The sequence below is a fragment of the Zea mays genome, chromosome 4 (assembly GCF_902167145.1).
Source record: "Zea mays cultivar B73 chromosome 4, Zm-B73-REFERENCE-NAM-5.0, whole genome shotgun sequence".
Classification (NCBI taxonomy): Eukaryota; Viridiplantae; Streptophyta; class Magnoliopsida; order Poales; family Poaceae; genus Zea; species Zea mays.
Window position 1 is genome coordinate 219,239,779 of NC_050099.1, and position 17,073 is coordinate 219,256,851.

Genomic DNA, 17,073 nt, shown 5'->3' on the forward strand with positions numbered 1-17,073 from the left:
TCTCCCCTACATCCATCCAGCGAGATTATTTCGATATATATATCTCGACCTTCTAGAAGAAACATGTGCGCTAGTCAATTTCTAGATCAAAGAGATCAAGTGCAAGCATCCGCGCTAACGACCCATCGAAATCTTTCATCGATTGGATTTGGTCATCTTCTCTAGCATTAAACAATGAAATGCAACACGTTCCTGCTAACGGCCTAATTCCAAACACGGTGCACATTATTCTTAATCATACATATATCAATCGCTTTCGGCAGCTATCTTGAAATAAAGTGGCGGCATATATATTTTTTTTGCGTGTGTGTGTCCATAGAGCTTTTTAGGTATGTGACTAAACATCGAAGCAACACACAAAAAAAAACTGGGTTGCTTTCAAACATGACTTAAACAGCGAAGCAACGTAAAAAAAGATTCAAGCTGCTGGGACATAACATGTGTTGGACTGGTCAAGGAACACAGCAACAATTAGGATATAACATCATATCATACCTGAAAGGGATACATCTGCATTTGCTCCCTTTAGTTAAAGGATTAGATGACATGAGCAGAACTAATCTCTTCTCCACAACCATTACCTAGCATAGTGGGTATACAAGCAAGGAGGGAGGGAGAGAAAGGACATTTCAGCGGCAGATGGGGACCAAACGGAAAGTGAGCAAGATCAAACGACAAAGATCTGGTTTAGCAAAAGCTGGATTCTAGTGGTAAAAGCATGGATTGACGTGTGCGTGTCGCCAGTTTGATTGCTCTGCTAGCTAGTCAAGGGTCTCTAACCGCTGCAAGCATTAAGTCCAGCGAGATAAAAGTGGATAACTTAGAGCAAATCCAAAAAATTAGATAAAAAGATTAGCTAAATTTAATGATTTAGCTACTCTCTAAAATAGATTTTAGAGAAAAAATATAGGCTAATCCAACAGACTCAGTAAAACATACGGACTGAATAGAGAGTGAAGCAAACTATCTAAAAATGGAGAGCGAACGTAGAGGGATAGAGAGCCACTAAATTTGAAGAGTCATTTACAGAGTCTATTGAATACACCTTTCTTCTAATATTAGCTAAATTTACCTTTATAATACTTATTCTCTTGGTGTTGCTCTTAGACCCTGTTTAGAAGCACCCATTTTTTAACAAACTGGTTTATATATAGAAATTGAGGTGGTTTCAAACATACCAATTTATGAATCAGTTTATAGAAATTAGATTCTTAGTTTCTTAAATATAAAAAGCTAGCCTCTCTTGACTAAAAGATAAAAAGAACTGAGTTGCTTCCAAACATAGTCTTAGTTTAATCATCAGGAAAAGTGCTGGTCTCGAACTGGAATGCAGAAATCCCTGAAACACATAGATCGATTTAAATGGAAGAAAGCTATCATTATATTGTAATTAACCTCTGGCCATATTTATTAGGTTCTAATCAAATGATCACCATGCATAGCCTCAATTACTCGCTAAATGGAGTACAACTTTGCTGGAAAAAGTCTCCAATCTAGCTAGCTAGCACAGGCGCAGCATTGGCCGTCTGAATGGCTTATCTATACACTTTATTACTTTCCCTCGCGCCCTTTATGCAAGGAAAACTATACTATACTACAGTATTTTATTTGTTAAAAATCTAAACTGTCCCCCCCCCCCCCCACCCCACCCCACCCGAGCCCCTCAAAAGCATACACGACCGCATGATTTGCACTCCAAGAAGGCCTTTTTCTGAAGGTCCATGTAACCATCATTGCTAATGCTCCACGGTATGATCAGGGTGTAGGCCAGGACGCGTACAAGTATGCAGCAACTAGCAATACTCTAGTTTTCTGCTCCTGACACATGTCATATATTCCCAATTGCGCTGCTCCTTTTCTTTTCTTCTTTATATTATCCAGGTATTTGTCTTGTTTGGAGCAATGCAACTTTTGGCAGTTGTGTACTACTACTGGTACTATAATAAAGCTTTGGTGACAGGTGGAAATTAAAATGACAAATAGCATTGCAGATAAATTAACGTGACGTTTGGTTCCCTATGGATTTAATTTTGATAAGTTCCATACCGCATAAAAACTAATACAAATCTCATTATCAGCTTAAGTTAAGCCCCCCCCCCTTTTGGCAACAATATTTTTTATGACCATGGTTTTATAAAATATTATACTTACAATTGCTATGCCAATACTGTAGTTTTTGTCATCTCCCAAATACCATGGTTTTTGAGAAACGATGTTTGGATACAGCGTTGTAAACCATGGTATTATTGTGCAAAAGCTAGCCATGCCATAAAAACTTTATGTTGGAGTGAAGTTTTTTTTCAATACTCCAAAAATATCATGATAGCTAGAATACCATGGATTTGGAAATATAGTTTCATGAATTTATTCTTATGACACAAAATATTATGGTATCACTAAAAACGACGATTTTGTCTAGAAACTATAAAGATGCTTTACTTCCAAACAGACCTAGAGATTGTGAGGGCCTGGCACAATATCGAATACAAAAATTTAGGAGTTGTTTAGGTAATTATGAGATTCTAGAATAAGGCATGAACCCTAAATCAGCAACGACGACGACAGCGATCTTGTTTTTCCGGCCGTGTTTATTCTTGTTTGTTTACTGCTACGGTGATACTGGTGCCTTGGGTTAATGTAAAGACAAAAGGATGGCAAAAAGTGAAAGTAGCTAATATGCAACCGGCGTGTGGCAACTCCAAAATCTAGGACGAATAAGTGCGCAACTGTTAATTTATGGACTCCTCATAAACAAAGGCATCTTTTGGTCTAGAAATGATTAAATTTATGGACTCTACTTAATGATTATTTGTCAAACTAGTCCATCAAGCCGTGTTCTTCTTATAGGACCAATAATTTTAAGAGACATACTTTACAAGTTTGTGAAAAAAAATCGGTACCACTACCTTTGTTCTTAAATATTTGTTGCACCTTAGTTTATTTTTAACTAAACTACGACAAATAAAAAAACGGAGAGGCAGTATAATTTAAATTGTTTAGGATATCATTTAGAAACTCTATTTTACTTTAAAACATTATGATAACTCTTTTACCTGTGAAACAAGAGACATTTTAATGTATAGCCATGTGCCCGGAGCCCGGAGACAAAAAAAAAGACTGGTCATCACAACATGGATTTGGTACAAATAAAACTATAAAGCATCATCTAAAGTAATTCTCCATTTTGCCCTTTGTGGAAGGAATGATGGCTGTCTCGGGAGCCGCGAAGGCAAGGGAAAAAAAAAAGAGGGAAAAGGAAAAGGAAGGCAAGTAAACAAAGCAGCAATGCGGACGAAAGCGAGCGAGACACACACAACACAACAGTGACGCTAGCTCTCAAGCAAATAGAGGCAGCAGAGCAGACCATAGAGAGTGGAGATCAGCCAGCAGCAGCAGCAGCAAGGCTGAGCCGCCGCCCCCACGAGTGGAGTGGAGGCAGCAGCCAGCGACAAGGCTGAATCCGGGAGGTCCGCGCGCCGCAGCCGTGGCTGCCATCGCAGGCGCCGCCGCCGCCGCCGCTTGTGAGAGGCGCTCGTCTTGTATTCACGAGGAGGGCGACGACACCCCCTCGGCAAAGGAGCTGGCCACTGGCCCCGCCCTGTGATGGCTGCTGCCCGTGCCCCGGCGGCGAGGGGACGCGTAGGTGCTCCGGAGGCGGCAGCTGCGTGGAGGGGCGGCGGTCTCCGCGCGAAGCAGGCCGGGCGCGCCAGCTGCCGCGGCGCGTAGACCGAGCGACTGGACGCCGTCTCTCTCTCTCTCTCTCTCGCAATCCGAGTCGGGGGCTCGGGGCTAGGGTTTTGGCGCTGAGGGCGCCGGGGTTCTAGCGGAGCGGCTGGAGGAAGAGGGGAGGGGGCGGGGGGCACGGAGATGGCGGTCGGGGACGCGCTGCGACGGCTGTGCGAGGAGATCGGGTGGTCCTACGCCGTCTTCTGGAAGGCCATCGGTGCTGCAGACCCCGTGTAAGCTGCCGCCTCCACTGTTTCCTCAGATTTTCTTTGGTTTTTTTGTGTTCGAGCTCGTCCTCCCGCTGAATCTTACAAAAAATCTAAGACTTCTGCCATTGTGCTCATTTTTCTTCGCTGGTATCCTGCTCGTTCTCGTAACAAAAGTTATTTTTTGGTCTTTGTGCTCATTCAACCATTCTTTTTCCAACCGTCAAGTTTTCGTTGCTAATCTGTTCTGAAAATTCGCTCGAAGTTTCGAAGATGGGAATATCTGAGCTAAAAAAGCCGAACAATTTCCTCCAAATTTCATACTCCTCATCGCCTCATGGTTATGGTTCCTCTGTCTCATTTCCCCCCCTGGAAATGCACAGGCATTTGGTGCAGGAGGACGGCTACTGTGGCCACACGTCATGTCCTGTCGGATCTGAGCCTTCCGAATCTCTGCCCAGCGACGCCGGGTGCTCTGTTCCTGCTGCTAACACCATCTGCTCGCTTGTTCACAGCGTTATGGCGTCGCAGGTCCATGTCGTCGGACAAGGGTAAGCAAAAGCAGCCGCAGCGATTTCTTGGTTTGGCCATCGTCTCTCTTGTTTAGAACGCGATGCGCCTGTGTTTTTTGTTTTGGCAGGACCGTAGGCCGTGCTGCGTTCAGTGGCAACCACCAATGGATCGTCCGCGGTACCGCCAATGGTCACGGGCTCTCCTCCGAGGTACGGCCAGTACTGCTGAGTGCTGAGTGCTTCTCCTCTTCTGAGAATTCTCCAGCGAAATAAATGCGAACCCAATTTCAGTTTTGTCTGGTTCCATTGTGCTGCTGCCACCTCATTTAAAGCACTGTGGGTATAGCCTTCTTCAGTCCTTCAACTTTTGTCAGCTAGCGAGCTGCTTTAATTCTGGTCCGCTCACACTAGACCAAAAATAGTGGCAAGTGACGCAAGCATCTGTTCTAAATATATCTCCAAATAAGCTTATCCTAAAAATATATCCAAAGATCTATCTTATTGTATTACATATAAACTATGAATATTAATATTTTCTAATACTCCCTCCATCCCAAAATAGTAGTTGTTTTAGCTCTAGATTTTTATGTCTACGTTCATATGGATGATTATTAATATAGACATATATATAGAACATACATTGATTATTGTATGAATCCGATAAAAAGGTAAAACGAATTTTAATTTGGGACGGAGGGAGTATATGGGGGTGTTTGGTTTTAGAGACTAATTTTTAGTCCCTCTAATTTATTCCACTTTAGTCACTAAATTGTGAAATATGGAAACTAAAATAGAGTTATAGTTTCCATATTTTGCAATTTATAGACTAAAGTGGAATAAAATAGAGGGACTAAAAATTAGTCCCTAGTAACCAAACACTACCTATATTTAGCTAAAGTTAAAAATGGTTGGCTCTTCAAAAAGAACATTAACTATTTTGAGATTGAGGGAGTATGAATGCGAAAAAAAATAAGAGGGTGAAGATCTTACACCATGTTTGTCTTTTGACTAAACCAAGTCGCTTTTGTAAACATCTTGATCTTTTAACTATCTTCTGTCCAATTGGGTTTTGTGTTTACGTAACCTGGTTGTCAAGATTTTACACTAAGTTTTCCAATTTTATAGGTTGCTGCGGAGATGAACAATCAGTTCAGAGTTGGCATTCAGGTGGGTTGGACTGAGAATTGGAAATGTTAAAAAGTATATAGTCACCATTTGCTTCTGGACCTCATTCTAAACTTCTTGCTGCAGACAATTGCGATCATTCCTGTGCTGCCACGGGGTGTCCTGCAGTTAGGCTCTGCTGGTTTGGTAAGGCCTCACAGTTCCAGATCATGCTACAAAAGTAGAGAATTTTTTGAAGTATTCGTCAGAGTTGTTGAACACTATCAGTTGAAATTTCTAATTTTCTATAAAAAGAACATTACTATCACACAAGGCTCTAGAAAAATAATTCTCCATCTGTGGATGGCTATGGAAGGTGGAAAAGAAAACAGTAGTGCATTGCTAAATGAGTATATGCCATTCAAAATTTTGGATATGTAAATTACAAAGCATGATGTTTCAGCCACGCTGCTCCAAATCTGAAGACCTATCTTTACCCTACTATAAATTTCAGAATGTCCATTGATTTCGTGGTAAAATGTCATCTATGCCTCCACAGTCTGGTATCCTCGTTCATGATTGAACATCTAGACACCTTGGCACATAAAAATTCCCCACTATATAGTGAATCCTTTTTTGTGCTTAGTGTTGGAAATTGTTGTGAAGAACAGAAAAGATCGTGAAATCATTGTTTAACTTCACTGTGATGGTTAGTAGTAGGGTTTTGCATGCTCTCTAAATATTTGGAAATTGAAATAATCGGTTGATTTTTGGCAGGTTATGGAAAACATAAATTTTGTGATGTTTGCAAAGAAGTTGTGTTCTCAGCTAAACAACCGTTCAAGCATGGCTGCATCTGCTTCGGCTAAAAACGCTTTAAGTCAGCATGGCCAGTCACGTCCTGATACTGCAACTGTGTCAACTAGGACACCACCAAATGCATTGCTGAATGCATCTTTGCTTAAGGTTGCACAACAGAGTGGTCACCCTGTTAGAGAGCACGTTGTCTATGCTGAGCCTGACCTTAGGTTTAGACAACAAGCATCCTTCTGCGAGAACCAATTTGGAAGTAATTTACAGAGTGTTGTTATGAACTCAAGTTTGACCTCCCCAAGCTTGGCATCAGTTAAAAAGCAGCCACTCTTGATGAACAGCATTGGGCAGTTACAGTTCAGTAATTATGTGCATTCATCGGCAGATTTGGCAAGAGATGTCATATTAAAATCCCTTGTGCGCCAGGACTCTTCTGTCTGCGAAACTACAAACATGAATATGCATCGTGGAAGATATATGGTATCCAATGATATAAATGGTTCTGGGGATTTTGATTTTCTCCCTGTAGGTGCCAAAGCAAGCAGAGCCAACTTATCAACCAGTGTGTCGAGTCAAATATTGGACCACACAACAAGAACACTGCAGCAAAAACAGTCTCTTGTCCCATTCAAAGTCACCCAATCTTCTGAATTCAATAAGAAAATGGAGAACCCTGAAAATGGATCATTTCAAACCCCTTCAGTTCCAACTTCTGAATCTGGTGGTCAGGTTTCTAACAGTTTCAACATGGACCAAGAGAATCAATTGATTATGTCAAACAATGTACGGCAAGTTCAAAAGATTAATAGATTTAGTGATCCAAGTGCTAATGTAAGCACTCAGAGAATGAAGAACAGGGATGTATGCGAGTCGGGAATGCCCATTGAGAGAGGTTCCTCGTTGCTAGTGGAGCCTGGTGCAGATAATGACTTGTTTGATATGCTTGGTTCTGAATTTCATCAGTTCTCCCACAACGTTGGGTCTGATTTGGTCACCTGGAGTGGTACAGAGTCTCAGAATTCAGATAGAGATGGCCCTGAATCATCAATATATCTCAATAGCTCACCCCTTTTCAGTTCGTTAGACAACGAGCTTCACTATTCTGGTATCTTATCACTAACTGATACTGATCAACTATTGGATGCTGTCATCTCAAATGTCAATCCAAGTAGTAAACAGTGTCCTGATGATAGTGCTTCTTGCAAGACTGCATTGACGGATGTTCCTAGCACATCTCATCTTGGTTCAATAGACTTGAAGAGATGTGAGTCCTCCGGCGTTCCTTCAGTGCTAATTAAGCACGAATTGGCACAGCTTGTTAAGCAACCATGTATTTTTGACAAATCTGAGAACTGTCTTTCCCAAAATAATGGAATGCACAAGTCTCAGATACGCCTTTGGATTGAGAGTGGTCAGAACATGAAATGTGAAAGTACTTCAGCTTCTAACAGCAAAGGTCTTGATACGCCAAGCAAGGCGAATCGCAAGAGATCTCGACCCGGTGAAAGTGCTAAGCCACGACCTAAGGACCGGCAGCTGATACAGGACCGTATTAAAGAGCTTCGTGAGCTTGTACCGAATGGGGCAAAGGTATGCTCTTGCATGAATTCTCTGATGATAATTTGAAAGTTTGAATCATATATCTGATCTACAAACTACCTACAGCAGTGTACTAACAATTGCACATTTATGTCAATAGTGTAGCATTGATGGTTTGTTGGAGAAGACGGTTAAGCACATGCTTTTCTTACAAAGTGTGACGAAGAATGCAGACAAGCTCAAGGACTCTACCGAGTCTAAGGTATGCACGTTCTTTACAGTCATGTTCTGGCCTTCTGGGTTATGAAATGACTAAGATAAGATAGTGACGGTATAGCTTACCTGACAAGGATCTCAAATTATTTTACTTAATCCTCCATAGTTGCAAAATGTCCTTAATACAAAGAGTCTTCTTCAACCAGATACTTGGTAGTGAAAATGGCCCCCTTTGGAAAGACTACTTCGAAGGTGGGGCTACCTGGGCTTTTGATGTCGGCTCTCAGTCTATGACATGTCCAATCATTGTTGAGGATCTTGACCGACCTCGTCAGATGCTTGTGGAGGTAATGACTATCGTACTACTTATTGTTTATGGCACTATGTTTCACCTAGAACGCATGTGATTGTGATGACTTGGTTGCCTCTACAGATGCTTTGCGAGGATAGAGGAATCTTCTTGGAGATAGCTGATTTCATCAAAGGACTAGGACTGACTATCTTGAGGGGTGTGATGGAAATGCGCAAAAGTAAAATCTGGGCACGGTTCACTGTTGAGGTAATGCAGCTAAATTTAATAATCAGGATTCTTTCAGATCAAAATCTGAAGTAAAAAACAGTAACTAGAAGTTCAAAATCTGAAGTAATAAACAGTAACCAGAATGGAAATCCAAAGGAATGAGATGACGCTGTTCCATGCAGGCGAACCGGGACGTAACCAGAATGGAGATCTTTCTATCGCTTGTGCGCTTATTGGAGCCAAACTGTGACGGCAGTGCAGCGGCGGAGAACGCTAGCAACATGAACATGCCTCTTGGCTTGGTGCACCAACCTGTCATCCCAGCAACAGGCAGCATCCAATGAGACTAGAGGAAACCCTGAAGCATCTTCCCAAGTGCTAAGAGCAGGAGCTCAACTAACTTCTGCAGTGACTAGCATCGCCAATATGCCAGTGCATCGCCTGCTTTTCCTGAGACATCTTAATCCGTGCAAATGTGACATCCTTCATGAGACCAGGTCGCAGAAATGGAAGAAGGAAAACAACGCCAAGAGTGATTGTTAGGCAGTGTTTTGTTTGTATGATCTTAGTTTGTTTGTTAGTTAGCGCTGTTTGGTCGTATATTAGCGGATTTTTTTGGTACTGTTATTCAGAATGGAAATTCTTGGGTTGGTTTATTTCACACCAAAAAAGAGAGATGGAATACCACCTTTGTTATAAATCTTCTCACATCAGAACCAGTTAGCATGACTAGTGGAAAAACACCTGAGCAGATTTGTCATTGCTCCGAACAGATACTGCTGGCAACATTCAGAGGTACTAGATCACTGGATTCTAGCTGAGGCCACCAACAAACATCTCACTGGAGCAGCATTATCCACAATGTCATCTAACAGCACATGGTGCTGCCAATGAATCACAATGTGCTATGTTTACAGTAAGCAAAACAAATACTGAATTGCTGCAGATAATACTAGTAGGCCAATTTCTACAGCATACACTAAGTCCAGTTCCAATATACCCTTTTCGCATACTTTACTGTATACCCCCCAATCCCTATGATCTACATATAAAATCTTGTACAATGTTTGGGTATCAACTAGTTACCTATCCTCCTATACCTATATATACATGGCCCCATGATATATATCCCATCTTTACATTCCCAGCAAGACCTATGAGTCCAAGCTTAACTGCTTTATATACGCAAAGCATATTTAGGCTTGAACCCTTTATTTCTATACAAGCTCTAAATTAATTGATCGATGGAGAGATGATTTGATTAATTGCGTGGACGACTGCTATGCTATGCGTCCTAAGGGAGCTAGGCCACGAAGTCCCTCATGAGCTGCGCCGCGAACGACTTGGTGCTCTGCATGTTCATGTCGTAGCTGGTGGCGGCGCCGTGGCTGCCGCTGTCGCCGGCCGTGGTGCTGCCCATGAGGAACGACGCGGTCTGCTCGGCGCTGCCTCCGGCGCCGTGCGGGAGGCCGAGCGTCAGCGACACCCCGCCGTTCCCAGCGAACGCGAAGGGCTCCGTGGTGAACTGCCCGTACGGCCCCGGCGCGAACAGCGAGTACCCGCCGCCGTCCTGGTGGTGGTCCCTCACGCCGCCACCGCCGCCGCTCTCCATGAACTTCATGAGGAGCTCCCGGTGGCTGACCTCCTCGTGCTGCTGCCTCGCGGCCGCCGCGGCCTGCGCGTGCAGCGTGGCTATGTCGTGCACGTGGTGGAACGCCGGCGCCGGCTCGTTGCCGCGCGCCTTCTTGAGCCTCCGCCCCATCACGTCGTCGCCGTCGTCTTCATCGTCGTCGTAGAACCCCGCGTGGGACTGCTGGTGATCGCCGCCGCCGAGCTCGAGCAGGGAGGAGCCATGGATGCCCTTGTTGGTGGACGCGCTCTCCGCCCCCGCCCCGCCGCCTCCCACGCGCACCGCGGACTTGGACATCACGTCCGCCCTCGGCATGACGCCGTCGACGGTGTCGCTGCTCTTGCTGCCGCCGCCACCGGACTTGCCCTCGTCGTTGCCGCCGCCTCCAGCGTCCTGGTCCTTTGTCTCCTCCAGGTACATCTCCTCCACCATAGGCTTCCACAGCCGCACCCTCGCATTGATGAACCAATTGGACACCTAACAGAAAGGAACAATTTTTTTCGGAAGTTAATTTAAGAAGCCAGTAAAACAGTCAAATTGATTCGCAGGATAAGAAAGAAAGAAAGATTCACAGCTTTACCGACCTGACTCCTGGTGAGCCCGGTTTGCTTGGCGAGCATGATCTTGTCCGAATCCTTGGGGTATCTGCGTGACGAGACAAGGATCCATGCGGACCAATTAGAGGCGGACACGATGAGGTGAGGGGTTGCATGCATGACGCCATGGGCACGAAAGCAAGCAAGCAAAGTGCCAAAACAAAGAGTAGCTAGCTCGAAGGGGCTTGCAGGCCCTACGTGCCCACCAGCCAGCTCTCGTCGGCGCGCCCAACAGGAGAGTACAAGGGATCATGATGAGCTACTGCAGAGCCTGCACTGCAGTGAGAAGGATGAGATGCATGCATGATGAGACTGGAACGGGAGAACTCACGGGTGCAGGAAGTGCTCGAAGAGCCAGGCGCGGAGGATGGAGACGGAGCGCTCGGGGAGGCCGCGCTGGGGCCGCCAGGCGCCGCCCTGCATCATGCCGAGCTGCTGCAGCGCGCGCTGCTGCCGGAGCTGGTGGTCGATGTAGCGGAGGCGGGACCCCACGGTGCGGCCCCCGGCGACGGCGGCGTCCGCGTCCTCGCCCAGCGCCCGGCTCGCCGCGCGCACCTGCGACGCGATCGCGTCCCGCAGACACCGGAACTGCCGCGAGATGGTGCGCAGCGCCAGCGCCGTGTACGTCCGCGCCGACCCGGCCCCCGCCGCCGCCTCGAACGACGACGACACCGCCTGCATCTGCCCGTGGTACTGCCGGTACCGCTGCTCCACCTGCCAGTGCCGTTGTTGTCGACATCGCCATGCGCACACATGACACAACAGTGTGAGTTATGCATTGACCGACCACTTCATTATTAATCAGGGCGTGCTAGCTGATTAAGTGGCTCGTTAGCGATCATCCAACCAACTGTTCGTCAACCAACTCTATCAATGCTGATCGGTGTGCAATTGCAACTGCTACACCTCCTGATACGATATCTTTACTACTCATGGTCATGGAAATTATGTTTTCTATTTACAAAGCGATATAAAAAAAACAAATGGTGTATTTGGATCCAGCTCGCAGTACAGTGTACACCAACGAAGCCGGCTATTGCAGACAAAAAGATACACACATTTGATGAAGCAACGAATTGAACCCTGGTATGGACAAAGTACAGCCAAAAGAATGGAAGTGGTTGGGTTTAATTTATTTGCGCGGTCATGCATGCACACTCCAAATCTTATCTCTAAAGATGATGATTGTTTGCTGAAAGGCCTCCACTTGCCATATATTTCATTATTATGGCAGATGAAATAGTGGATGATATGATTTTCATGGCCACTTGTTAGTTAAATAAATATGTCCATATATATAACTTCTATTGCACTTTGTCTTGGTCTATATGGTTTCTATATATTATCTTCCACAAAAAAAAAAAATCTTTCATGTTACTGCCCGTTCTCAAATAATTCTAAACTAAACAACGGAGTACTATATATCTGAATCGAACCTTTTAGTTGTTTTCCCCATAAGCCTAAAAATAAATTAAGATATTTCCAAAATGAAACAAGGTGTTTAAGAATCTCTAGGTATATGAACGGTAGGAATAAACCAACATAATAACAACCAGTATTTTCGGATAGGTGCAAATCACAGAATAAAGTAGGAGGACAATAATTGCATGTTTGATTAAGGGAAGGATTTAAAGTGGGGAAGAAGTCTGATATATATCAATCAAACTAAAAATTAAAGGTGTGCACTGTTCCAACAACTTGTGTCACTCATCTTTCAGAAAAAGAAACAGCATAACAAAGATGACCGAAAGGCAAATGGTTCCTAGCCTTTTAATACGTAACACTGTGCTTAGACTGTAGAGGCAAGCAAACAGCAAAAACATCACAAAAATATCTCTCCCTACCAAATTTTGAGGCGATATAACCAACACCTTTCATGAAAAACCAACAACCCTCTCTAGGGTCAAGGCCTCATCAACAGCAATTGAAAACAGTTTCTTTTTTTTTAAAAAAAAAACAAATCTTCTTTTTTGAAAAAAAAACAAGATCGAGAGAAGACATCAAATGGAAAATAATTAACTTGCTCGTGAAATTAATCTTAGTAGTATGAATTGAAGCAATACTACTATGGTATTATACTGCTGAGTACTGACCTCGTCAAGCATGTTGAGAAGCTTGCTCTTCTTCATCTGCATCTCCTGCCGCTCCGCCGTGGACATCTCTGGCGCGGCACCACCGCCGCTCTTTGCGCCGGCACCGTCGTCGGTGCCGCCACCTGACGCGCCCTCCGAGTCCTCCTTCTTCTTCACCGCGGCCAGGCTCTTGGTCGCGGCGGCAGCGGCCGTCTTAGCGTCCTCGACGCCCTTGCTGACGCTGACCACCTCGTCGAGCAGCTCCTGCGCGGCCTTGAGGTACTTGGAGCTCATGACCATCTGCCCCTGCGGCGTGGCCGACACGCCCAGGTACTTGCCCTCGTCGGTGCAGGCGGCCACCGCGGCCACGGTGACCGGCGGCGCCTCGCGGGACGACAGGCTGAGCACGGCGCTGACCCCAGCAGCACCCGCGGCGCCGGGAGTCTGCGCCTGCGCCTGCGGCGACATGTCCGCGGCGCCGCCAGCCATGGCCGGGGTCCACAGGTTGTAGCCCGACGGCGGCGGCGCCTGGACCTGGAGCGGGATGCCGACGAAGTGCTGCTGCGCGGCCGGCGGCGACTGCTGCTGGTGGTGGTGCGCGAAGGACGCCGGCGTCATGGTGGTCACGGCCGAGTTGAGGAGCATCATGTTGGCCGCCCCCGGCGTGGACGCGCCGCCGTCGTCAGCGTAGCCGCCGGCGTAGCTCGGGTTCATGAGGTACAGCGTCTGCAGGCCGTCGGTGCTGGCCTGGATGTCCGTGCCGGCGCCACCGTGGTAGTACGCCGCCATCGCCTACAGGTCGACGCCGACGCCCCCAAAAATCTCGGCTTGTCGTGCTCTTGTGCGCGAAATTATCCTCAACTAATAGCGTGATGATGACTGCAAGATCGTAAGCAGGTGGTTTTGCCTGCAAGCCCAAAGAGGAAGAACAAGAATCGAAGAGGTTATAAACACATAACACTACCTCAGATGAACAAAAAAAAAATGAAAAAGAATACCAAAGCAATGATTTGAGGAGTATGTGGCGTGAGAAGTGAAACTGGATCCATGAAGAGTGAAGGTTGCAGGGGGGAGAGGGAGATGTGTAGCTAGCTAGGGTGCAGCATGCCAGCATGTATATATGCATGGAAAAGGAAGAACACACTAAGCTAGCTATATCTAGCAGCTCGAGAGGAGATAGCTTGAGAGAGATGTGGAATAGGCATCAGTATCAGAGAGAGAGAAAAAATATATTAATAAGGAAAGGAAAAGGCAGGCATCATCCCATCTTCATCAAGTGATTTAACAAAGAAAAAAACGGGGTGCGCAGATGTCAACACAAGCACGCACACATACACATCACCCCAGCAGCGCACACATCTATCTTCCTCCTCACCATCTCTATCTATTTCTCTATGTCAGTTACCTCAGGAACTGATGCAGCTACCAGCTTATGAGCTCCGGCACGTGCTGTCCTTTCCCTTGAACAAAAGAAAATTAGCTGCCTGCCTTCGCCTCTCTCTCTCCTTTATTCTCTCTATATGGGGAAAGAGAATTAGAGGGGGAGAGGGTTGTTGAAGATCGTCCTAGCTAGAGAGAGGCAGGAGGAAGAGAGGGCCGGAGAGGAGGGATGAGCAAGAACAAGAAGAAGGTGAAGAAGGGGTGATGTAAGAGTACCAAGGTATCAAGAGCATGAGATCACTCATGTCAGTACCGAGTGCCTGCGAGAGCTCCTTTATTTCCCTTTTGCTCTCAATCTCTCTCTCTACAGAAGACACCGGCCTATATATCCCTCTCTCCTTCCTGCTTCCTCTGATCCTCTCTCTCATCTATCTCCTCCAGCTGAAAGGGAAAGAGGCCGGGGGAGGGAGACCGGCTAGCAGGCCAATTAGCAAAGTCTTTTAGAGAGAGAAAAGAGAGAGAGAGAGATGAAAAAGGACAGTGGAGGAAGGATACCCACCTCCCACTTCCAATATTATCCTCACACAGCCCAGCCCCCACAACTTCCCCCTTTTTATTCTCTCTAGATTTCTAGCTAGCTACAAGATTTTTCTCCCCACTCCTCTCTCTTTCTCTCTCTCACACACACATGAAGCAATGCAAAAGCATTTTAGGTGTGCAGACCCCATCTGCACAGTTTTTGGCCTTGGGTGACCAATTTGAGCACACAACGCAATCAGAGAGGACTGGTGTGTACAAGTAGGGAGTGATTGCGCTCTGTGCCCTCAAATATCAACCGTGTGCATGCAGCATGCATGTGGACTTTTATGTACTGTAAGGGGTGTTTGGTTTCTAGGGACTAATGTTTAGTCCCTTCATTTTATTCCTTTTTAGTCTATAAATTGCTAAATATAGAAATTAAAATAAAATTTTAGTTTCTATATTTGATAATTTTAGAACTAAAATGGAATAAAATGTAGGGACTAAAAATTAGTCCCTACAAACCAAACACCCATTAAATTTGGTTAAAGCAACCTCACCCTCCTTTCTTTTTTTTTTCTTTTTTGTTAAACATGACTGTATACAAGAAGAAAACAGAGAATTCTTTATTTTTTGAGTTTTCCGCAAGCACAATGATTTGGCTCGACGAAAGCCACGCGCACACCTCAAGCTACCTAGCTGTGATATGGTTCCCTCTTGCGTTAAGTGTTAACCAAGGCATTATATTCATAGGAGATACTTTGCAGAATAGACAGGTAGTGGCAAGAGCATACAAGAAATTATCTCAACGACAATATTAATTGGACCAATTGAATCAATTATTTCACCATATCTATCTCAGGGCCCGTTTGTTTTCTTTGATTTTAAGGAATTGAAATCTAACTAGCGGAGCATACTATTTTTTTTTTATTTTTTAGAACATGACATTACATAACTTTATAGAGTTTATATACAAGTATATCTCAAATTCATGGGATGAGAGATGTAAATTGATTCTATAGATTTACATATGCTACTTTTTCTAGTGTACAACTTATAGCACACGCTTTTGCTTGCTTCTTTATAGCATAAATGTACTGTATAACTATCTCTCTCATATGATTTAAGATAATATACAAATAAATTGCATATTAACTTAATTAGTTTGTGTCTAAATTATTATTTTGTATCTAAATTGTGATTATTATGGAATTCAATTCCCAACCAAACAAACCGGTCCGAGTGTTTTCCATTTAGGAAAGGTACTGGATAATGTTCTGAGGTTTGGATGTCCAAATGACTTGACATACTTTTTTTTTCTCTCCTCATCATTAGTCGCAGCAGAGAGAGAGTGAGAGAGCCGCAATAGTACTACGACTCTGAGACCTTGAGAGAGAGAGAGAGAGATTGGAGATGATCAGATGATAGGTGTATGTGGTGTCCTATTGGCACAAGGCGTGTAGTACGTACGTAGGGTACAGGGCACATGAATTGAGATAGATTTGCTGGTGACAGATGAATCACAGACGTCCGGTCCGGCCAATGCACACTGACCTGCCCTGACTGACACAGCTGCGTGTGTCAGACGAACTAGGAAACGTCCACGTCCAGGCCTCTTGCTATCTAGCTCGCTTCTTTCTTTCCTTCGCCTTTTGGAAGCTGTCGTATGCCAGGATTTTAATACAGTATACTTGTACCACTATATAGTCTATAGTCTATACATACTTGTTGTATATATATGGGTGTGAGAGACTGAGAGAGATGGCTTTGGCGCCTCTGTGTCCCTTTTGCTTTCTGCCATCTCGCTCTAGCTCTCCAAAGCCCAATCTTAATTTAGGGTGTTTGTTTATTCACTGGTCTACTTCAAATCTTAATCTTCCTGCTAAGTGAAGGGTCATGTTTGGTAGTCTTGTCTCTGCGCTGGTGATTAGGATAGTGGTTCGTGTTCTTTTCTACTACTCTTAGGGTCATCAGGTGATGGATGGCTTTGGTGGACGTAAAGCGACTGGAAAGCTCAGGAATAATCGAAAGCTTAGCTGCATGTATCCAGGAATTGATTGTTATTCCAAGGAATTGAAGATGGTATATGTTCATTTTTTCAGAGACCAAATCAGCAGCATTTGCAGTTCAAGGGCATTTTGCTTGACACACACACACACACCCAGTGATATATACTGGGGAAGATATATCTTTGACAAATTAATATCCATGACTAATTGACTATGTAATGCTCTTTATCA

The 17,073-nt window shown here is 44.8% G+C and overlaps 2 protein-coding genes across 4 annotated transcripts; one reads left to right on the top strand and one right to left on the bottom strand.

Moving 5' to 3' along the window:
- Positions 1-3,268: 3,268 nt before the first annotated feature.
- On the top strand, positions 3,269-9,586 carry LOC100381930 (transcription factor LHW). The gene is made up of 10 exons (XM_008681465.3): positions 3,269-3,959; positions 4,316-4,483; positions 4,573-4,654; positions 5,570-5,611; positions 5,696-5,755; positions 6,326-7,951; positions 8,061-8,162; positions 8,323-8,463; positions 8,550-8,675; positions 8,819-9,586. The coding sequence occupies exons 1-10, from the start codon at positions 3,868-3,870 to the stop codon at positions 8,978-8,980; spliced, it is 2,601 nt and encodes an 866-aa protein (XP_008679687.1). The 5' UTR covers positions 3,269-3,867; the 3' UTR covers positions 8,981-9,586.
- On the bottom strand, positions 9,469-15,457 carry LOC103654617 (BEL1-like homeodomain protein 1). Of its 3 annotated transcripts, XM_020552837.3 has the most exons (6): positions 14,591-15,457; positions 14,340-14,450; positions 12,956-13,841; positions 11,194-11,576; positions 10,851-10,911; positions 9,469-10,743 (listed from the first exon to the last, which is right to left on the bottom strand). In XM_020552837.3, exons 3-6 carry the CDS (start codon positions 13,721-13,723, stop codon positions 9,940-9,942), a joined length of 2,016 nt encoding a protein of 671 aa, XP_020408426.1. In that variant the 5' UTR covers positions 13,724-13,841; positions 14,340-14,450; positions 14,591-15,457; the 3' UTR covers positions 9,469-9,939. The 3 variants fall into 3 exon arrangements, with proteins under 3 accessions (XP_020408426.1, XP_008679685.1, NP_001344816.1); XM_008681463.4 differs by having other exon boundaries at positions 13,933-15,457; NM_001357887.1 differs by lacking the exon at positions 14,340-14,450 and having other exon boundaries at positions 9,567-10,743; positions 14,591-14,657.
- Positions 15,458-17,073: the final 1,616 nt, after the last annotated feature.